The sequence below is a fragment of the Tauraco erythrolophus genome, chromosome 9 (genome assembly GCF_009769465.1).
Source record: "Tauraco erythrolophus isolate bTauEry1 chromosome 9, bTauEry1.pri, whole genome shotgun sequence".
Taxonomy (NCBI): Eukaryota; Metazoa; Chordata; class Aves; order Musophagiformes; family Musophagidae; genus Tauraco; species Tauraco erythrolophus.
In genome coordinates, this window is record NC_141473.1 from 37,653,617 (window position 1) to 37,675,348 (window position 21,732).

General features: G+C 56.3%; 2 protein-coding genes across 2 annotated transcripts in view; one reads left to right on the forward strand and one right to left on the reverse strand.

Moving 5' to 3' along the window:
- The window catches only part of CDH23 (cadherin related 23), a 194,239-nt gene that overhangs the window by 30,220 nt on the left and 142,287 nt on the right, over positions 1 to 21,732 (reverse strand). The window contains exons 26-37 of the mRNA XM_086616195.1: positions 20,765 to 20,878; positions 19,480 to 19,628; positions 10,467 to 10,527; positions 9,959 to 10,107; positions 8,914 to 9,049; positions 8,337 to 8,725; positions 8,146 to 8,247; positions 7,294 to 7,296; positions 6,056 to 6,205; positions 5,326 to 5,454; positions 5,076 to 5,204; positions 3,315 to 3,542 (exon numbers count right to left, since the gene is read on the reverse strand). Coding sequence (XP_086472321.1) covers positions 3,315 to 3,542; positions 5,076 to 5,204; positions 5,326 to 5,454; positions 6,056 to 6,205; positions 7,294 to 7,296; positions 8,146 to 8,247; positions 8,337 to 8,725; positions 8,914 to 9,049; positions 9,959 to 10,107; positions 10,467 to 10,527; positions 19,480 to 19,628; positions 20,765 to 20,878 — 1,739 coding nt within the window. The remainder of the gene's footprint in view (positions 1 to 3,314; positions 3,543 to 5,075; positions 5,205 to 5,325; positions 5,455 to 6,055; positions 6,206 to 7,293; positions 7,297 to 8,145; positions 8,248 to 8,336; positions 8,726 to 8,913; positions 9,050 to 9,958; positions 10,108 to 10,466; positions 10,528 to 19,479; positions 19,629 to 20,764; positions 20,879 to 21,732) is intronic.
- C9H10orf105 (chromosome 9 C10orf105 homolog) lies at positions 16,867 to 17,283 on the forward strand. Its single transcript, XM_009983034.2, has one exon. The coding sequence runs from the start codon at positions 16,867 to 16,869 to the stop codon at positions 17,281 to 17,283; it is 417 nt and encodes a 138-aa protein (XP_009981336.2).

The following is a 21,732-nucleotide window of genomic DNA, read 5'->3' on the forward strand; positions in this document are numbered from 1 at the left end:
CTTATCCAAGACGCTGTTACTCAAGAGTGTGTTTGTTTCTTTTCTCTTGTGTCTGTTTCTGTTGTAAAGAAAGGGAAAAAAACCCTGCCACTAGACAAACATAAATATTAGTCATATCAAAACAAGCGTCAGACCTGAGCAGCGTGCCTGGGCAGAGCATCCCGCTAGCATGCCCGATTCTCACGCTACGTGGCTGCAGGAAACACCGTTGGCCTCTGCAACGGGCATGGTACATCGGGACACCCCGGCCCGCTCCAGGGTTTGGTTAATCCAGCGTTGGTCTCAGCAAAAGCAACTTTAAGATGTTCCGGTTGCAGGCGGAGGGATAAAGGAGAAGCCAGCACCAACGCCCCCGCTGCGGACGTAACTTCCTGAGCACGGGACTCGGCGCTTTATTGCCACCCACGGCTCGGCTCCTTTCCCAGCTTTGCTGGGAAAACTCGCCCAGATTCTCTCTCCCCATCCCAGAAGCCAGGAAGGCACGGGGGTGGATTTGCCTGTCTGCAGGTCCTAAATGCTTTGAAATCCTCTCGGAGTCCCTCCGTTTGCTAACGAACGCACTGCCTGATGACAGAATAAAGTTTTGTTGGAAAGAGGTTTCTCTCTTTGCTGCAGGAATCCCCTTTTTCGGGATACCCCATGCCGCAGGCTGCGGGGCTCCTCTGGCACAGTACTGCACATCCAGGCAGGATGCTTATGGGGAAGGTGACCCAGCAAGATGCTTGCATCCTCTCCAAGACCTTGCCAAGTCCCACCGGCTCTTGCAAGCACCTGGCTTGGGAACGCACATGGAGCTGGCACCCACTGCTGGCTGTTTTCCGCTGCATCAGCACTGGGGGCTTCGCTGATGGGGAGAGCGAGGAGCCGCCGTGAAGCGTCACCTGAACTTTTGTTTCGGAGCGGGCGGATGAGAACGTAAAAGTGCTGAGGCTGAAGCAAGCCCTGGCCAGGGCCGGCTGTGAGATAGGCACCTGGGCAGCGATCTGGGCTTGGCCGATCCACCCTGCCTCACTACAGCTGCCAGTGCCTGGGTCTGCGGGTGCCAGGAGGAGCCCTACTCCGGCACACGTGGGTGCTGCAGCTCCCTCAGGCAGACGTCCTTTTTTCTGCTGCGGGAATCATCCCAAAGACTCCGGAGCAGGGCCAGCCCTTGGGGAGGTGCAGCTGCAGCTTTGCACCAGGGTCAGCCCGAGCCCGGGTGACTGGCAATTCCCATGCAAGGACACCAAGGTTTTACAGTTGCAGCCCACCGGCTTGTGAAAGGTTTTCTTTCCTGCGATGCTTTTTTTGGGTAAACACTCTCCTTTTATCATTGGCATTTTACATTTTGGCCCCTGCATTTCCAGCTCCCGAGTGGACGGCCAGTGTCCGTTCACCCCTGCCATCCCGGGTATTGTAGACCACCGCGGGACCTCCGAGCCCTCTCCCAGCTCTGTTTCTTCTGCCTCTGCCACACTCAGCACGTGAAGGGACGTACGAATTACTAACAGCGATTCCCTTTTGTCCACCTGTTGCATCAGCCTCCACTGACTTGCGAAACCGACAGTTCTGGTGGGTGACAAACTCCTGACAGACATGGTTTCATCAGCCAGGCACGAGGCCGGCAGTCACCGAGGGACACGCAGGACAGCCTTTCACAAGACCTAAGCATCCCCAAGCTCCGAAAAGGGCCCAAACTCTTCTCTCTGCTCAGGAATCGGGTCATCGGGCGCTTTGTTCGGCTTCAGCGCAGCGGGATTTCAAGTGTTGCTGCTGGCACGACTTGCGCCAGTGACGTGGTGGTCACCCAGCAGAAACCCTGAGGACAAGTGAGGCCGCTGGGACACCGCTTTGGCAGCGTGAAGCCATAAGCTGTGTCACTTGTCCTCTCCGGCACCAGGAAGGGAAGAGGGCATTGCCATTGCAATTGGATTTGCTGGCTGGGCACACAGTGATGCTCCTGGGGCAATGGAGACGAGGAGGAGCTGGCAGTATCAGGTGCTGTCATTGCATGAAGCTGTCTTCTCTCATTTTGGGGGAAGAGGCTTGCCTAGATTTAAGCCACAGAGGCAGCAGGGCTTAAGAAAACGATGGTGATGCTCAGTGAGCTGCCTGGGAGAGAGGGAGGAGGCAAGAGTGCAGAGCCTGAAGCGAGAGTTACAAGCCACAGTTCGCACTGCTGGTTGCAACCCGTTTCCTCCAAATGTAGAGCAGGGCTTTGCAGCGAGACCCGTGCCAGGAGATCAGAGAGATAGCAAGAGATAGCAGGTGGAGGTGGGGGAGAGGAAGGATGGCAGGGTGTCAGGCAGGGTGTCACACCTCCCTGTCTCATGATCCGGGCTTGCTTTGTGTGCTCACTCGTCTCCGTAGAACCGTGGGGTCTGGAGGGACTTGGGGCTGCAAAATGCCCCAAATCACGGAATCATCGAATGGTTAGGGTTGGAAGGGACCTTAAAGATCATCTAGTTCCAACCCCTCTGCCAAAGGGGAGGTTGCTCTTTCGACTCTCCCATGCTAGAGTCCTCCTTAAAGGCACAAATAACGAGACGTGTTATCCATGGAGAGGGGAAGGTGCGAGGGAGAGAAGCCAGGCTGCAGCAAATGCAGTTACCCACTGGGCAACTCCTGCAGGCTGGTGGCTACAAAGCAAGTTGGCCACCTCCCCAGACCGAAGGATGACGGACGGGGTCTCGTATCAGCCCCCAAACGCATGCTCAGACCCCACTCAACGCAGGCACGACACTCCGGACGGCAGCAACCTGGCTAATGAGCTGCCCAAACCTCACATGGCATGGACCTGTAGCACTAATTACTGGAGCTCATCTCGTTTGTGGGCACCAGAGGCAGACATCCATGGGTTTGCAGAGAGCAGAATTGTGGTTCGGCTGATGCTGCATGCACCAGCCCGCCCTGAGATTGGCCAGACCAATGTCCCAAGACCTTTCAGACTCACAGCACAAGGAGCCAGCGAGCAGGACAACTCCTGCAGCTGGCAGCACACTTGCCCGTTGGGATGCTCTTGATATTTCTAGCCTTTATGGATGGGAGAGAAACAGCTCAACGCTTCTGCTAAAACCCCTTCAGAGCTGAAGCAGCAGGATGGAAAGCATCTCGCATGAACGACTGCAAGAGAGGGTTCCACAGGACCAGGTGCCAAAGGAGGCTCTGATCCATACCAGCACATTTGGACCCTGAGACATAACCCAAATGGCCCGGCCACCCAAACTGTGGGTGCCTGCTCCCCATCTTCCCTGCTCGACGTCTCAACGCTAAGCCCACAACCATAGTGCTGCCCACCTCCATCCTCCCCCAAAAAGCACGTGCTGGTGGCTCACCGACAAAGAGGGGTTGCCCTCGTCCTCGACGGTGACCACCAGGCTGTAGAAGCTCTGCCGCTCGCGGTCCGGTGGGGAGGGCCGGGTGGCGATCTCGCCGGTGACGCGGTCCATGCGGAAGGTCAGGTCCTCATTCCCGTGGGTGATGTAGTAGGAGAGGACGCTGTTGAGGCCGATGTCCCGGTCGGTGGCACGGACCTGGATCACCGCCGTGCCACCGCCGACGTTCTGCAGGGCAAGACAGCGGGGTGAGTGGCAGAGGTACACGACGTAAACCGCACGTATCTCGTGATGTACAAAACTCATAGTTAATAACACAATTCTAATACAGAGCGGGGTTTTTCCAGGAATTGCAGTGCTTTAGGCTCCAAACTTGCTGCTCTGATACCCAGCAGTCAAGCAGGAGGCTCTCTCCTTTACCAGCTTCTGGATGCCGGTTTTGCAGTGCTTTGTTGTGGATGCCCCAGCCCTGGAAGCGTTCAAGGCCAGGTTGGATGAGGCGTTGAGCAACCTGATCTAGTGGAAGGTGTCCCTTCACTGCCCACCATGGCAGGAGGGTTGGAGCTAGATGGTCTTCGAGGTCCCTTCCAACTCAAACCATTCTATGACTCTATGATTCTTGCAAACAGTTCACCTTCGTGCAAAAACTCAAGCGAGGCTATTCGCCTCGCCGCTGACAGCTCAGCTGGGGATCCACCACAGGCCGAGCGCTCCACTCTTTTTCGGTTCGAAACTCTGAAACTAAACACGTTTTCTAAACGGACTTGTTTTCTAAATAAAACTAGTGGCCGACATTTGCTGTTAAGCCGCCGAAATTGCACCGCTCTGCCCTTACATTACAGCATCTCCCATCCATTGTGACGAACTGGTTTGGCTCCCCGCCGCAGAAAGCGGCGTGTTAGGTCCTTCCTAGGCTGGCACAGCCTGGAAGAGAGTAAAAACCGGCGTGCATGCAAAGGTGAAGGCTGTGTAATGGCCTCGGAGCTCGGCTAATTATTTTTGGATAGTCCCATTATGGGGGAAATCAAAACAGAAATTCTCTTCTTCAACCGGCTCTGAACATGTATTAAATAGATAAGAAAATATCCTAAAACAGGGCAATAACTTTAATGCGAAGCTATTAATCATGAGCAGCGCTTCCTTACAGCCGAGTGTCGCCGGCTATTACTCCTATTTCATTTTTCGTCGTCAAATTGAGAACCCCGTCGGTCCAGGAATTAAACTGTCAGGAAATAAGTTGTCTTTTCTCATGCCTGATTGTGTTTTATTGCTTAATTATCTAGCTCTTGCAGAGCTGCTTCCTGAAAGCAATTCCTATTCTGCACCGCGCTGCCTCTTGTGTCGCTTTGGTGACATTTCCACGGGCGTGTAGCCACTTCTCTCTCCTGCTGATTCCTGCGGCCTCATGGGCTTGAGTTGCCTGCAGAGCTCTCTTCTAGCCCAAAGGTAGGAGATTGTCACAGATGTGGGCTTGCAAGGGGCCACCAACCCTTAAATCACCCAAGGTGAGGTTTGCAAGCGGCCTCCAACCCTTATATGACGCAAGGTGAGATCTGCAAGGAGCCACCAACCCATAAATGACAAAAGGTGAGGTTTGCAAGGGGTCATCAAACTTTACATCATCCAAGATGAGGTCTGCCAAGAAGCCACCAACCCTTTATATCATCCAAGATAAAGTCTGACCACTTGTGGTCAGACCTGATTTGTGGGCAGATCTCACCTTGGGAGCATGGAAGGAGAGAAGCAGGGCTGAGCACTCACCTCGCTCACGCTCACGTTGTAGCCAGTGGGGCTGTCGATGATGGGGGGGTTGTCGTTGACATCGAGGATGTTCACTCGCAGGGTGTGCTCCTTCCTCCGGGGAGGCATGCCACCATCCGAGGCTTGGATCTGCAGTTGGGGATGGGTTTTCAAGAAAACGCTCTTTTTAAACTCACAGCCCCAAGAAAAAAGCCTTGATTCTCAAACCAGAAGAAGCCCAAGGCAGTCAGTGAGGTGGTTTGGTGCTTACCCGTAAGGTGTAGTGATCCAGCAGCTCCCGGTCCAGCGGCCGTGCCACAAACACCTCTCCGTAGGTATTGTTGGTGGTACGGATCTCGAAAGCCCGCCCAATGTTCCCCGATGTCAGCGAAAACGTCACCTGGAAACATCACGGGGAAACAGAAACAGGGCAGGGAACGTGGTGTGGAGAAAGGCGAGAATGGTGACCCTACAATAATAAACCCAGCGTCGCCTGGGGAAGCCTCTGAGCATTTTAAAAGGTCCAACACGTTGGAGTCCTGCGGATGTTCTGGCTTACTGCAGCCGCCCCAAAGCAAACTCCCAAGGGCCAACCTTGGTCTCGTCCCCAGCGCTCGTATGAGGCTAGCAATTTTTGTACGGAGGGTGACGGGACCTCGTTAACGCCTGCCTGCCTGGTAAAGGAAATAACAACTGTCAGAGAGCTTCCTGCTCAGCCTGCCACGGGCTCCGCTGCCGTTCCCCAAGCCACAGCTGGTTTTCAGATTGCTGGGCTCCTTCCGACACGTGTCCCACGGAGCTCTTTGCCCCACACAGCCCAAGGATGATGCTTTTCCTCTCCGGCGGGTACAAACGCCCCCAAAACTGCTGGTGTCCACGACCAGAGTTTGCTCCCAAAGGAATGCGGATGAGGGGAAGAGATTGGGAAGACACTTCTGCCTCGGTGAAAGGCTACCACAGCCCTACGGGCAGCCCCGAATCTGCCGCGCCGACCTCCTTACCTGCCCGTTGCTCCCTGCGTCGGGGTCGCGGGCCAGGACCACGGCCACCCTCTTGCCGACGGCGCTGTCCTCCGCCACACTCACGGACGAGTCAGAGGTGATGTCGAACTGAGGGCTGTTGTCGTTCTCGTCCAGGACCGTGATGGTCACCTGGGGACACGGCACGGGGCTTGGGCAGGGCACGGGCAGGAGCCGGCCCCCCACCCACCCCCGGCACCAACAGCCACGTTGACACCCTCCGCAAGCTCTCGACCCGCTGCACCCCTCCGAGGTGCCGACAGCGTGAGCGTTGTCCATCCCGCGTGGGAACGAGTGTGGGTATTTGAGCCCAGGAGCTGAAGCTACATCCCTGTCTGCCGAGGAGGAGGAGGAGCAGGAGTGATGCTTAGAGGATGGAGAAAGAGCGCACAGGTGGATTTCTCTATAGAGCATCCGCCGTTTTTTCGTTCTCCAAGTAGGTGGGCATGGAGCAGCTCACGGTGCTGTCGGGTGACCCTTTCCTGCTCAGCTTTTACAATCTTAATCACAAATGGTGATTTCACCCATGCTCCCAGCACCAGAGGCTGGGCAGGGTTTGCCTTAAAGCATCAATGGGCACAAAGAAGTCGGAGCTGCCTCTGTTTAACTAAACCTGGGAAAATTTGGCATATAGATGACGTGAGCTCCTTCCTGGGAAAAGGCACATGGGCGGGTGAGAGAGTGGGCAGGAGATGCTTGGAGGGGAACCCCGCTGCATCGCGGAGGCTACCGGGGACCGGGCTACCTTGGCCACCATCAGCCAGAGGAAATGCTCTCATCGTGTTTGTAATCAAAGAGCTGCAAGGCGACACAGAAATGAGAGAGGAAGAGCTTTTCTGTTCCCGGGGCTCTATTTATGGGTGCCTCGAGCCCCCAGGTGCGGCCGGGCTGAATGGGACAACATCCCGGAGGAAGCCAGGGAGCGAATTGTGCTCCTCGGGGTGATGCAGTTATTGTTGCCGCTGAATTAAGACTGGAGAGCCAGGAGTGGGGAGAGCCCATTCAGCCCCCGCCGTGGATCCGGCAGCTGCTGTCCCGAGTGCCAGAGCAACGCGCTGGGATTTCTGCTGGCTGGCACCATGTCCCAGGGGGTGTCACAGAGACTGGTGCTGGTGGGATGGGGCTGGAGACCTCCACCCTAGTCCCTCCCCATAGCCTGATGAGGAGTTCAGGATGGATCCTGGGCCCCAAGGTGATGCCAGCACGACGGCCGTGCTTACCTTCTGTCGGAGGAGAGCACATGGGGAAGCAGAGAAAACAAAAAAAACAAGAGTTAGTGAGGGATGAGGATGCGTGGGCTGCCGTGAGGAGCAGTGGCGTGGCCCCACGTCCCACTGTGGCAGTGCCGGGTGATTTGGAGGCTCCTCTGTTGGGGCATCCCTTTGTCTTTTCTAGATGAACTTGGCGGATTTCCCCCTCACCGTGGGAGACGCTCATACGAGAGCATGGCAGCGTGCAGAGAGCACGGCTGCTGGTGCCCGGGGGAACAGGCAGTGCTTGTTCACTGCCTCTGTCATCCAGCATCGTTTTTAGAGGCAACAGCCTCCAGTTTCAAACCCCCCTGGGGTCCAGTTGGCCCAAACCAGCCCAGTTTGGGCAGTGCCAGCTGAGCTGCCCCTTGCCCGTGGCACGGGGACCAGGCTTGCCCTGCACCCCGCCTGCCTCCTGCCCCGGTGGAGAAATGCAAATCACCCCCCTGCTCGGCTGCCTTTGAAACTGCCAAATATAACCCTCTTGAACATCAACCACCCTGAAATATTTCAAGGCCCCCAAATTTACCTCCCTCAAAACTATTTTAGCTTGGTAAGCAACCTGCAAATGACAGTTTGGGGTGGGTATTTTTTTTTTTGGTTCTGAAAAATCCCACCCTGTGACCTGGAGAAGCTAAAAGTCACCAGTACGTGCTTATGCCAACACAGGGGTTTCCCTCAAAACAGACTTTCCAGACCCTGGTGGCCGGAGCAGAGAGGACAACTGGGACATACTGTCCCATGCCAGAGGAAGAGGGAGGTGACCTGAGGTCAGCGCTGCCTGTGCAAAGGTTGGTAGGGAAGCGGGTAGAAGCTGCTTACCACAGTAGAGTCAATCTTTGGTCCTCCATCATCAGCCACCACCGTCAAGGTGTAGAAATCCCCCTTCTCTCGATCCACCTGGCCTTTGACTGTGATGACGCCCTGCCGAGGATGAACAGCTATGTCAGCCACCAACACCAAAGTCCATAGCGGACAACCAAGCCCGGAGGGACCATGCTGTGGCTACTTACCGTGATCCCGTTGATTTTGAAGAGTGACAGCGCCTGGGCATTGGTGTTGGGGTCGAACTTGTAGGTGATCTGGTTGAGGTTGTCGATGGAGCGGGCCTGCACCCGGAGCACCTCGGAGCCCAGGGCGATGTTCTCCATGATGACGGCCTCGTAGCTGCTATTGGAGAACTGCACGGCCTCGTCCAGCTCATTCAGCAGGCTGACATACACACTGCAGAAGCCCTGGTTGTTGGGGGGTGCCTGGTCCGTGGCAGAAACGTTCATCAGGTAGCTGGTTTTGGTCTCGTAGTCCAGGTACTCAATCGTCGTGATGAGGCCTGTGCTCTCATCGATCTCAAACTTCCCTTCGGCGCCCGACAGGATTTTGTAGTTGACCAGACCGCCGTTCCCTGGGGCAAGGAGCAGGAACCAGGATGCCAGTTGGACCAAGCATCCCAAAGAGGCAGGCACCACCGATGTCAACCTCGACCACGGAGCAGAGCCCATCCCACATGAGGATTTCAACCCAGGATCCGTGCAATGGCTAATTTAACCCCTTCCCCTCCAAGTTGGGTGTTTCTCACCCCCAGCTTCCTACCTGTGTCTCGGTCAGTGGCTCGGACCACCGCCACCGAAGTCCCTATCCCTGCCGTCTCCCGCAGCCCCAGGCGGTTGTACTGCCGCTGGGTGAACACCGGCACCTCGTCGTTGACGTCTTCCACATAGACGATGACCTGCAAAAGCCCCCAGAGAAACCAGGGGTGAGGCGGGCTTGCGCTCGCGAGGCGATGGCACTCATCTGCTGCATGGGAGAAATGTCCTATCTACTACAAATACCACGTGATGGAGAGCAAACACACGCAATTTAACATCATAGATCTAAACAAGCCCTGTGGTTGGAGTGACTCAACCCTGCCCTGGCTGGAGGGAGTTACAACCTGTATATTAATTCCTCCATGCTTTGGGATCCCCTGCTAGAAACCTCGCAGTTAGAGAGCCCGCAACGGAGAAACACCAATGGCTCGGTGGGAAATTTTGCTCAAAAAGTTCAGCGGGTCGAGCTGCCGTTTCCCCAGGGAACATCCCTTCTCCTCCTGCTTTTCTCCTTGCTGCTGGTGCTGCAGGCACATCACGCTCAGCCAGAGCCCACCCCACCAGTGGAGCTAAAAATAGATGTGACCCGAGGGCTGGGAACCGTGGGAAGCTGGTGTGTCACTGCTAAAGATTATTGCCACCAGGTCCAGGATTATTAAAATAGATGCCTGGCCAGGAGACATGGTTTCCAACAGGCTGAGGCTCAGCTCTTCCACCCAGCAGCAGAGTCACATTTCACTGGATGAGCGGGACTCCTTCTGACAGCAACTGCCGCACCGCGTAGCAGCACCATCGCACCGAAATGTCACGGGAAAAAAGAAAAAAACGCAACAACAACAACAAAAAACCCCAACGAGCTCTCCTCCACCCACGAGCAGCCCCTGGAGACCTTCTGTCAGCATTTCCATGCCCGATATCTCAAACCTCCTGCACGCCTGCGAGGGCTGGAGATGACTGTCCTCTGATGAAGCATCCCAAATATTTTACACCAACTCTTCTGCTGCCCAGCCCTGCTCCTGCCCACGCTTTGGCAGCTGCGAGGTCCTCACCCGCACGGAGCTCCTCATGGGTCCCTGCTCCGTGTTGTAGGCCTCCACTTCCAGGACGTGAGAGGAGTTCTGCTCCCTGTCGAGGTGCCGCACGCCTCGCATCACCAGCCCGGTGCTGGGATTGATGCGGAAGTTGTTGTGCTCGTTTCCTAGCGGGAAGGGGAAAGAGAGATGGATACTGCCCACCAGTCCCGGCGACACGTTGAGCCCTCTCGGGGGGCTGTCTCGGAGGCAGATTATTGAGTGAAACCCAAGTCCCCCATCACCTTCAGCTATCTCAGGCTCAGCTCAGCAGGGTTTGGCCCTGGTCAAGCCAACTAGGTGTCCATCAAAACAAACCGTCCCCTGGCAATTAACCCCAATAAAGCTTCAGTTTTGCCCAGGGGTGGGGGAAACGTTTCCATGGGCTGCAAAATGTGAAAGGATGGAGAGTGGAACAAGGCTGTGCGTGCCACTGGCCAGAGCCTGGTGCAAATGTGCTGGTGCACCAAGGGGCACCTGGACTTACCCTTGACAATCCTGTACCACACTCGCCCGTTAACGCCTTCGTCTGCGTCTGTAGCTTTCACCTTCACGAGAAAAGGAAAGCAGTAGAGGTGAAGGGCAGAGGTTTCTGGACTGTGACAAGTCCTCCCACCCTGCCCAGGTTGGACATCCTGCTCCTCCACCTGAGCCAGGAGAGCTCACCAACTGCAAAGCAAAATAAGTCACCCTCCCCTGGTCACTGGACCGTAGCAAGCTTGGGAGCCCTCAGCTGCCACATGAGCTGTAGGATGGGCTTGGGCAAGAGCTCAGCCTGAGGACCATGCCATGGAAGCTGTGCTGGCGGAGGTGCCTCCATCGATCCTGCCCTGCACACCAATGCTTGCCCTGGGGGAGATGTCACGGGGACAGAGCTTCCCTGCCCATGGAGCTGGCCCGGGACTGGGCATGGCAAGCTGCTCCTGTGGCTGGTGGGCACCCAGCCCCTGGCATTGAGGCATATCATGCACCGTGTTGAAGGAATGACCCACCTCTTGGCCAGCACACGAGCCTGCACCTGGGTCTATCGGCTCCGAGAGCCGTTTGCGTTTACCCTTTCACTGCAACCTATTGCCGAGTCACCAAGCAGCAGCATGCAGGAAAATTACCGAAAGGAACGTGAACGCAAACAGCCCTGGCCACCAGTCTGAGCCTCCGCAGGACCCCAAACAGTGGGTGGGAGCACCCCTCAGCCGTGACGAGCTGCAGGGTCCATGCCCATACTGAATCAACCATCCGCCCCAGGAAACCCAGGACACGGGTCCCCTCTGGTGTCGCCAAACAACACTGCAGGGCTGTCCCCGCACCCCCAGCCAGCTGCCCGTCGCCCACGGCAGCTGGGAAGCGGGACCTGGAGAGGGACATTCACAGGGGCTCAGCTTTAAAGCCCCAGGCTGGCTCTCACCCACCGCCCCACGTAACACCCACAGGAGCCAGAGCTGCTCTTCCCAAATGCAGTTTGAAGATGCCTTGAACTGCGCTTGTTCCCTTCCACCAAATCAGCCCACACTGGCAGAAATCTTAGAAAACGCTGACCCTGCACGTGCAAACTCTCCAGATTCACCACCTGTGTGCCACACATGCCATTCTCCTCCATCCCAAACTGATTCATGTCTTGCTTATGGCCAGACACAACCCTGTGCCTTGCTCCATGTTTCACCATGGACCCAGCACCTTTCATCCACAGCAGAGAGCTCACCCTCCTGCACCAGCCCTTCCAACCCCCGGGGCTCCCCGAGACTATTTCTGGGCAGGAGCTGGGCTGTCTCCTCTCCACTGTGATGGGTGGGCTCTGGTGTGATGAATGGGCTCTGGTGTGATGGATGGGCTTCGTGGCAGCAGGCAAGCGATGCCAAGGCAGGTCGGCTGCCTTGGCACGGCGAGACCAGCCTGCCACACGCACTGGCTCCCTCCTGGGGAAAGCTATCCTGTCGGCCAAAACCACCGTCAGCCAAAAACACCATCAGCCAAAACCACCGTCAGCCAAAAGACCATCAGCCAAAACTCCGTGCCAGGGTGGCAGCGGTAGGAGGGAAGCCTAAGGGACAGGAGACAAATCTTTGCAGCTTTTTTCGTGCCATTCCCTGCCCCGCTGTGTCTGGAAAAACGCACTTCAAGTTGAGCAAACGGGCAGATTTTCAATGTGATGAGCAAACCACAGCCCACAAACACCCCCTTACCCGCGCTTGTCCCAGCTCACCCAGGCATTTGCTGGAGCTGCCTGCACGGACTAGGCAAAACGAGTCAGCCCAGGTATCTGGGTTTTATTTCAAAAAGACGACTTTGCATTAAACCAACGCGTGCTCCTGCCAGCCCGCAGCCTGGCAAAAGCTTGGTGGCGGCTGCTGCTTTGACCCACCGAGGTGTCAGAGGAGACGCAGTACTTTCCCAAACTGGGAAAATGATTGCGCTCGAGTAAAATGGTGGGAGAAAAGCTCTTCCTGCTGCAGGTGCGAGGCACCTTGTGCAGCCGAGCGCCGGTGCCTCCAGCCTGCTTTATCCCTCGGCTCGAGGGAGCGGGCTGCGGGCAGAGCCAGCCTTCCTCAGGCTGCCGTTCAAACACCCCCAGCTCCTGGAAAGAGGTCAGAAAGGGAGGAGGAATCAAGGGGAATAAAAGGATGGAAGAAAAAAAAAGCAGCCTCTCCACCCCCTCCCCGGCGCAGGGGGCTCAGCCCACGACCGTACCATTCGCCCTTCCCGCAGGGGCAAAGCCCAGCCAAACGCAGCCCAGGGGGCTTGACCCCCTCGCCCCGCCGGGGCACAGGCACGCTGGCAAAGCCCAGGAGGGTGCTTGGGGACCCCCTGGGCTTTACCCGCTTGGGCTGTCCCTGGCCCGGCTGCCATCTCTCTCCCACCCTCCAAAAGGGAGGAGTGGGCCGGCAGAGCACGGTGGGAGAAGCGGCAAGGCAGGCGTGCGGGAGGCAAAGTCCAGGCTTGGCCAGTTGCTGAGAGGTAGGGAGCCCAAAGCCCGGTGGCAAACCCACCGCCGGCCACTCGAGCCAGCCCCGAGGGGCGAGCGAGGCAGGGCAGGGATGTGCTGCTGCTCTCGGCCCTGTGGCCACCCCAGGGAAAGGGCTGCCAACGGGGTTGGGGAGGGGAGGTGGGAAGTTCAGGGTGGGTTTGAAGGCAGGCATTCCTCCTGCCTTCCCTGGCACGTTGCTTTGTCCGTTCTGGCGACAGGAGTCCTGCGGATGCAGCACTGCTGCTCAACAGCGAGGGTGATGGGGTGCAGCATGACTTACAGCCCTTCGCTTTCGATACCCGACCCTCTGGGTGGGTAAGCTGGGTGTTTGGGACCCTCCAGCATTACCTCCTCCGGCGAGTCAGTGGAAAAGCGCGTTGGGAAAAGCTGGGGAGCTCCAAGAAAGCGTTGCTAAGCAAAACGGGGCGGGGAAAGAAAGCTGCTTTTCATCTGAGCTGTGCGACAGGCACAGAAGTGCCTGAAAACAGCCTTTTCTCTGCAGGAGTATGAGTGAAGGCAGGAAGAGCATATGGAAAAACTCCTGCCAAACTAGGCAGCTGGTTGGGCATGCAGCACCCGGTGCTGGGCAGAATGGCGCCCGCCGTCTTCTGCTCATGCATAAGTGTCATTTCTCCTTCCTTTCCGCCTTCCTCAGGAGCATTTTGCTTTTTGCAACTTCTTTCTCTCTGATCTGACCCCTGCTGGATCCCGACCACTCGTGGGGACATCTCGTGTTAGAGCCCATCAGCCAGGGATGACTCTTTCAGGGGGGTTTGCCAGGCTGGGCACCCCTCAGCAAACCTGTTCTTAACCCAGCTGAGGTGGGGCTTGGGTGGCAGAGCGATGCTGGGAAGGGATGATGCTACCAAGAGGGATGCAGCCAGTGGCTCGGCCATTGGGGACGAAATGCTGTGGGCAACTGCTCCGTTGCCACGCGTCGGGAAAGGCAGTGAGCTCCCATCCCACGGGAGGGAAGCCCTTGTCCCTGAGTATCCTGCGGCCAGGGCACGGGGAGCGCTGCTCTTCTCACACTCTGACCTTTCTGCTGGCAAGACCCTGATTTTGGTTGCTTTTTTGCTGAAATTCTGCTGAAATGGCTGTAGCTCTGTCTCAGGCAGGAGGTGAGGGGGAATCCCCTTTGTCCATGTTAATATGTAGTGAACTTACTTGCCCTGAAAAAAAGTCACCACTCATGGGTACTCTGCAAAGATTTCCCAGATTTTTAGCGGCTCTTTTTTGGGAAGGAGTTAGGGATCAGGCACAGGGTAGCTTGGACCTTCCCTGAACCCACAGTTCTGCCAGTCGAGCTGGGTGTGAGGAGGAGATGGACCGGAAGCCAGAGAAGAAGACGGCATGGCTGGAAAAGCCTTGGAAAACATCAGCATGGTCTCTCCTGATGGGTTTCTAAGGGATTCTGTCAGCTGGGTTTAAAAGAAAAAACCCTACAGCCACCACCAACGGAACAAAAAAAAACAACCTGAAGAAATTGCCCGTGCCTCCCAGCTCGCTCTGAATGAACAATACATGGTCACCAAGCCAAACCACGTGCGGCCAGTAAATGCCAGAACTAAGGCAGCCGTGGTAACCTTGGCTCAGGCTGCCTTTGGTGTGTGTGGTAAGCAGGAGCCCTGCCTGCCGGCTGGCGTGCCCAGGCAGTGCCCAGGAGCAGGGGGGTCCTTGGGATGGCTGCCGCTGCCAGGGGCTGCTCTGCTCCCACTGCCCAAGGGGAAGGGGCTGGGGCTGAGCCAGACAAGGAGAGACTGCACTATAAAGAAACGCTTTTGGGGTGAAGAGAAATTGGAAATGTCACTCTGGAGGAGGGGATGAGATCCCCATCCCCCAAGCCTGCTCGCAGCATGCACAAGGATTTGCCTGAGTGAAGGAGTTCATAGAATCACAGAATGGTTTGGGTTGGAAGGGACCTTCAAGACCATCTAATTCCACCCCCCCTGCCATGGGCAGGGACACCTTCCACTACACCAGGTTGCTCGAAGCCTCATCCAGCCTGGCCTTGAACACTTCCAGGGATGGGGCAGCCACAACTTCTCTGGGCAACCTGTTCCATTGCCTCACCACCCTCAGAGGGAAGAGTTTCTTCCTTAGATCTCATCCAAATCTCCTCTCTTTCAGTTTAAAGCCATTGCCCCTTGTCCTATCACTACACGCCCTTGTCCAAACTCCCTCTCCAGCTTTCTTGTAATCCCTTCAGGTACTGGAAGGCTGCTAGAAGGTCTCCCTGGAGCCTTCTCTTCTCCAGACTGAAAAGCCCCAACTCTCTCAGCCTGTCTCCATAACAGAAGTGCTGCAGTCCTTGGATCATCTTTGTGGCCTCCTCTGGACTCACTCCAACAGCTCCATGTCCTTCTGATGCTGTGGATTCCAGAACTGAAGGCAGTACTGCAGGGGGGGTCTCACAAGAGCAGAGCAGAGGGGCAGAATCCCCTCCCTCAACCTGCTGCCCACGCTTCTTTGGATGCAGCTCAGGATACGGTTGGCTTTCTGGGCTGCAGAAAGTTCTCAGATGCTGACCCATTTATTTTTGCATTTTCCGTTTTCTGAGCCCAAACCTGGCTCTGGCCCATGGAAGTGGCCACATGTCCCCAGAGTTAAGGGCTCCTTAGCCTCCGAGCACTTGGCCTCGTGGTGCTCACTGCGTTTACTTTAAGGTCATTTCCTCCTGCGTCATTTGGACGGTGAGCGACGCTTGTCTCTTCTGATGCAGCATCTCACTTTCCACTGGGCTCATCTCCGCCGGGGCATCTCATAGTTTCCAATTAGCAATCAAAGACATTTCGCTGATGTCTCCTCTCCCCTTTGTTGAGTGTTTTATCCGTGAACGTCTGGCTGCTGCCTACACAAACCCACGGGGCTCAATCCAAATCCGTACTTGCCGGGAGACTGTCCAGCCATGGACCAGTCTAACATCTCTCCATCAGACTCCTAACCCCCACATCTCTGCAGGAAGGTCAGCGTAATGCAGCTTCACCTCCAGCACAAGGGGCTGAGCCAAGGCGCTGCGTTGCAGAGGGTTGGCACAGTGGTATTTCCCCAGCCCTAGTCTCCGAGCTGGGGAGCTGCCGGCCTCAGGCGCAGCCCATCCAGGACTGGGGATGAGTGTGGGAGGGTGCACGGGAGCAAAATGATGGGTGCAAACTGCTCTGGGGACACAAATTCAGGGGGTATCTGGCTCAGTGGGGAAAGAACCGTGGCCATCGGGTGTTGGCTAAGAGCTCTGACGGATGAGGCTGGGGGAAGTTGGTTTGCATCACTATTTGCAGAGCTGGCTGAGAAACCTGCGGCCTGTCTAACCTGAAACCAGGTCAGAAGGATGCCTAACCCCGGTGGATTCTCGCCACAAGCAGGGTGAGGGTGTTACACTTTGCCCCAGCAAAAAACGAAAGGCGATGCTAGCACAACGCTGCAGCTCAACAGGTGGAGGTTCAAACAACTACTCCTTTTCTTTGGGGGAGAGGGAATAATCAAAAAAACCCCAAGTGACAATCAATTCAACAAAACCACATTTCTAGGGAAGAGAGAAGAGCCAAACCCCAGCGGCTTGCGGGGAGGACTTTGGACCTTCTCTAGTGAACACTTATTTATCACTTCCAGAAAAGCTTCACTCAACGTGTGTGTGTGTGGGCTCATCACTAGATTTCTAGTGCTAGATTTCTCTGCCGGGTGGTTTGGCACTTCAGTTCAGGGCACAACTTTGCAGATATAGATCCTCCCTCTGTGCTTTGCCACAGCAAGGCAAAGCACACAGACTCCTGTCACCCTGTGTCACCGAAAACACGGCTGGGTGGACCTTGGACAACAAAGCAAGCCAAAAATCCATCAGGTTGGACAGCAGGTGGTTGTCTGTCCAGCTTCTAGGTGGTAACCACCCGTATCGCTTCTCTGTGTCATCTTGTGCACTGCAGGGAAGATGAGCACAGAGGACGCTGGCAATGGGACCCTTCCCACCCCACCTTTCCTTGGGCTTCTGGTTTCAACCACTGAGCTGGTCCCACCTGTTACCACATTCCCTGAGAAGGCAGACCCACTGGCCTTCATCATCACACTCGTCTGCATCTTCCTCCTCCTCGCGACCTTCCTCATCTTTGTCACCCTCTGCAAGCCGGCAGCACTGGACCAGTCCCACTCCGGGTCCCGTGAATGCATGCCCCATCACCCAGTGGATGCAAGCGAGCCCCAGCTGAGGCTCTGGAAGCGGCTGAGCTCCCTGAGATGTTCCATCAATACCTTCAGGAGGAGCCAGCCGATGTCCCAGAGCCAGCCGGCCTGCCCCAGGAGCTCCCCTGCCAGCCAGGACCGGGACATCATGGAGTCCACCAAAATGTGATCCTGCTCTAAGGGAACTAACTCACCCCGCACCGCTACTCTTCCCCAAGCTTTTGGTTCAGGCTCAGTTCCCTCCTCCAGCAGCCCGTGGTATCCTGAGCATCCTGGCAGAGCCGCTTTAAGCAGCTCGTTTCCAGGCAGCGGCTCTGCAAGGCGACAGGAGATTTTGCTATTTCAGGTTCCCGGACGCTTTCCAGGTTACCATTTCCTGGGAGGAAAGGTGGAGGCATCCGAACGACACCCACACATGGCTATGACCACCCGGTCCAAAAAAATTCAGCTGCTTAATTTCTTGTGGAAAACATGGCGCAAGTTGCGAGGCACCTGAACAAACAGCCCGGGCGAGAGTGGAGCAACCTGGCAGCCTAACAAACATCACCTTGGAGAAAGGCATCCCGGGGCAAATGAATTCCACAAAAAGCAATCCTCAGCTGGGATTGCCCCCCGAGATGTGCTCCCGAGCAGGTGGTGGAAGGCTCATCCCCCTCCGTGTCCCCCACTTCCCCATGCAATGAGCTGTGGGTTGCTGTGGTTGATGCTTGGAAGGATGGAGGCTACAGCTGTCTGCTGGAAACCTGCTTCAATAATGGAGCAGCGGGAGCAGGTGAACACACCTGCAAATGCATTGAAGAGAACCTCTGGAGGCTGGTGGCTGCTTGGAAAGGCACCACACAAGGCCAAGCCTCTCGTTTCTGCTAGGAAAGGCTACAACGGCCAGCGGGTCATCTGAAGTGCTTAAAGGAATCAGTAGGAAAAAGAAAAAGGTGCTTAATTCTTCCAGCTCTGCAGCTCACACTACATTCAGTCATTGAGTTCAGCCCTTTGGGTGAAGTCTCCATGCCTGGTGAGTCCCCACAGCAAGAACCAAACCCCAGCTCTCTAGTTTTCCCATGATTTTGGACCTCTGCATCCGGACCTCCCCAGGCTGCCTGGGACATTCCCACTCCCCTCCGGCCCCGAGCTGCCTGGCTTTCGGAGAAGGGAACGGGGAAACCATCAAAAACCAACCATCTCTTCTTGCCACAGAGACACGGGGATGTATCTGAAGGGGGCGACGCTCAGTACAAATCTGTCACGCTGAAGGTGTCAATTAAACTAAACCCAGGTGATTGTCCCATTCCCACTTGCCTCTCATTTTGTTCAAATTTCCTCCCAAGCAACACCTCTCCTTTGCCCAGGACTGCCAAGGGCACCCCCCTCTTTTGGGAAGCGTGCTCTAAGAAGAGGGTCTTTGATGTCAGCCTGGGCTTTCCTCCATTTACAGCCTTTCTGTTTGCAAAAAGGCCTCAGTTTTAGGAGCAAGGCTCCCCCTCTCCCCTGCACACCTCCACCCCGGGGTGTGGGGGCTGACCCCTGAGACGGGCATCGCCTACTCCGTGCCACAGCACGACAGGTGACGGGGAGCCGCAGGGTTCACGCTTGGGGACCAGCCGCCCCGAGCACCATGTGACGCGCGGTTCCCAGCAAACCTTTGTTGCAAGAGGGAAAAGGCTCCTTTCTTCTCTGCCTGCGAGAGCCAGGGACAAAGCTGCTCCTTTCCCCGCGCTGGGAGAGGTATTCAAGGCAGGAGGAGCCTTCCCAGGGCCCTCTCCAAAGGGCCTTTGGTGCCCGCTCCAGAAGAGCCCTGGGTTTGAAGGGATGCTGGAAGCCCTGGGAGGCTGCGTGAATGCCTGCATTCATCCGCCGCTCACTGAGCCATTCAGCTCTGCCCACCGCTCCCTCAAAGAGGAATAAAACCGACAGCAAAGTCCAAACGCTTTTCTCCCTCCGTTTTTTCGCTCCCTGCTCTCAGAGCATCTCTTTGCATCCACCCTTCTCCCTGCCCCCTGAGGTCTCTGCTCTTGGCCCCTTCTCTGCTGGGAGGAGGGAGAAAACGGGGACGCAGGCAGGCAAAGGGTCTCACCAACACAGGGCTTGGGTTTTCTCCTCTCACCCCCCGCAGAAATGGGGGAATTGCTTATTTTTCCCTTGTGCTTTGCTGCCTTCTCCCTGCTGCCCGCAGCCTGAGTTAGCAAAAGAGCAGAGAAGCGTACAAGCAAGAGGACATCGTGCCCTGGCCTGGAGGAACAGATCGCTGATCTCCCAGAGATCCCATCTTCCCTGGGCTTCCCGCAGGTCACAGCCACAGTGCCAGGGCCCAGAAAGCAGGACACCCCGTTCGCCCACCCAGGGACCCTGGTTGGATAGAGCCACATGCCTGCACTATGCTGCTGGCGGCTGGGATGTCCTCGGGGACACTGACTTCGTAGCTGCTCTGAAGGAAGATGGGTCGGTTGTCATTGATATCCAGGACGGTCACGTAGACGGTAGCAGTCCCGGTGCGCCGGTTCCCGGTGGGGCCGTTGTCTGTACAGGAGAGAAAGGCGAGGGGAGGTTTGGTCACCTCCATCTCCTCCTGGCACAGGTGGTGCTCACCTTTCGACTGCTGAAAACAACAGGACCAAAATTTCTAAACTAAAATCCTCCGACTTTTCTGCAGCTTCTACATCCCACACTGAACCATGAGGGTTTTTTTCTGCCTATCCTGAAAGAAAAAGGAAAACTCAAACCATTCCCAAGCTCTGCCATGGAGCTACTGCCCAACGAGGCTGGAAATGTAGCTGGTCTGTAAAGAGGGTTGCAACACCATAGACTGAGAGGGTGACGTATGCCGAGAGGGTCTGCTGGAGGTCAGGGATTTGGGAGGTGACGACGGGCAGGGGTCCCAGGAGTTTTCTGTAGACCCAGCTCAGCTCAGAGCCAAAGAGCATCAGGACCAGCAGACATTCCGTAGATAAGGACATGGCAGTGCAGCTCTGCGTTTGCCATGAAGGATGAGGCGATGGGGGAGCATGGGTTGGATTTGGCTCTCCAAAACGCCTGATGCAAGTGAGCACTAAACCCACTCAGCTGGGATCTGGTTACTGGGAAAACACGGGCAATTTGATACCCATCGGAGGGGCCAAACGGACCCTTCACCACTTGGGATCCGGTCCTGCAGACCCCGTGGCACCAAGATTTCTGACCAGGCCACTTATTTCTCCTTTCAAAAGGGACATTCAGTCTTCTGTAAACACGCACATCATTATAAAGCTCTGGGGACGATGGCCAAGATGCATTTGGCACGTGGGCCCTCTACCTCTGCCAAGTGGCTCGGGATTAATCGGCAGCCATGGTGCCAAGGGCTGGCATGGCATTAGGGGAATGATGCTGTGGTGCTGGCATTTCTGGGTGGAGGTCTGCGCCGCACAGCACAGAGCCTCTCGGGAATGGGGGATCTTGTCTTCCTCAGGGAAAAGGGAAAGCCCCGGGGCTGGACGAGCCCGAACGGGGGAATTTACCATCCGCAAAAGTTGTGGTGGAACCGGGACATATTCAAGCACATGGGCTGTGAAGTGCTAACACCAAACACAGGCTCTGGTTTATAGAGCACCTCAAAAGTTGCTGTCTCTCTGCTGCGTTTCCAAGGCAGCGGTCCCACGGGAACGGTGGGAAACCCTTACCGATGGCCTCCAGGATCAGCGTGTACGATGCCACGGTCTCCCTGTCCAGACTCACAACCGTCCTGACCACCCCATCCCTGAAGCCGACGCTGAATTTGCCGTCCTGGTTCCCATCTGCACCAAAGGACAAGGAGTGGGTTACCCTCTGCCTGACCGCAGGGAGCAGAGCAGAGGTGAGTGCTACAGCCTGGGCACGGGCTCAGCTGGGCTGTGGAAATTGCAGGCGCTCAGCCTGCCCTCCCGAACGGCTGCGTTTTACGTGGTTTTGAGCAAGACAAGCGTAGGGCAAGCTTGTAGCTTGTCCCAGGCAAAGCTGGTCCGCAGCAAAAGTGGGCAAAGAGAGCAAAAGCACCTTCTCTCCGCTGCACCGAACGCAGTGCCTGCCTCCCAGCGCAGGCGAGGAGCGATGCTCATAGGAAAAGCTGAATCATATAAACACCAGATCATTTCCTGACTGCTTCGGAAGCAAACCGGGGTCACTTTGCACGTGGCCCGCGGCACCTGTGGGACAACACATCTTTTCTCCTGCGGGGGAGGCCAGAGAGGCCATGAGACGAAACCCAGGGCTGTTATCGTGAGAAAAACGAACTCTCCGGTGACGCTTCTATTTTTATCCTCTTCCTGGGGGCTAAAACACCGCACACACGGTTTTGCAAGTCAAAGAGTGGCCAGGGGCTTCCCCGGCGTCCCGCTGCAGGTGCCGCAGCTGCGGTGCAGGTCGGGCACTGCCCAGGCAGCATTGCCGCCTGTCTAGCCCCTGCCCACCCAAACCCAGCTGCACGTGGGGGCTACGACATGCCCTAAAGCTCCAGAGAGGATTCCAACCGTAAACAAACGTTACACGAATGCCGCCCCAGCTCTTGCTTCCCAGCAGTTTTCGGCCCATCCTCACACTTCTCCCAGCTGTATCATAGAATGGTTTGGGTTGGAACGGACCTTCAAGATCATCTAGTTCCCACTCCCCTGCC

Bases quoted from the DNA above. Each gene is read 5' to 3' on its own strand.
- C9H10orf105 (XM_009983034.2), top strand. From the start codon at position 16,867: ATGAGCACAGAGGACGCTGGCAATGGGACCCTTCCCACCCCACCTTTC.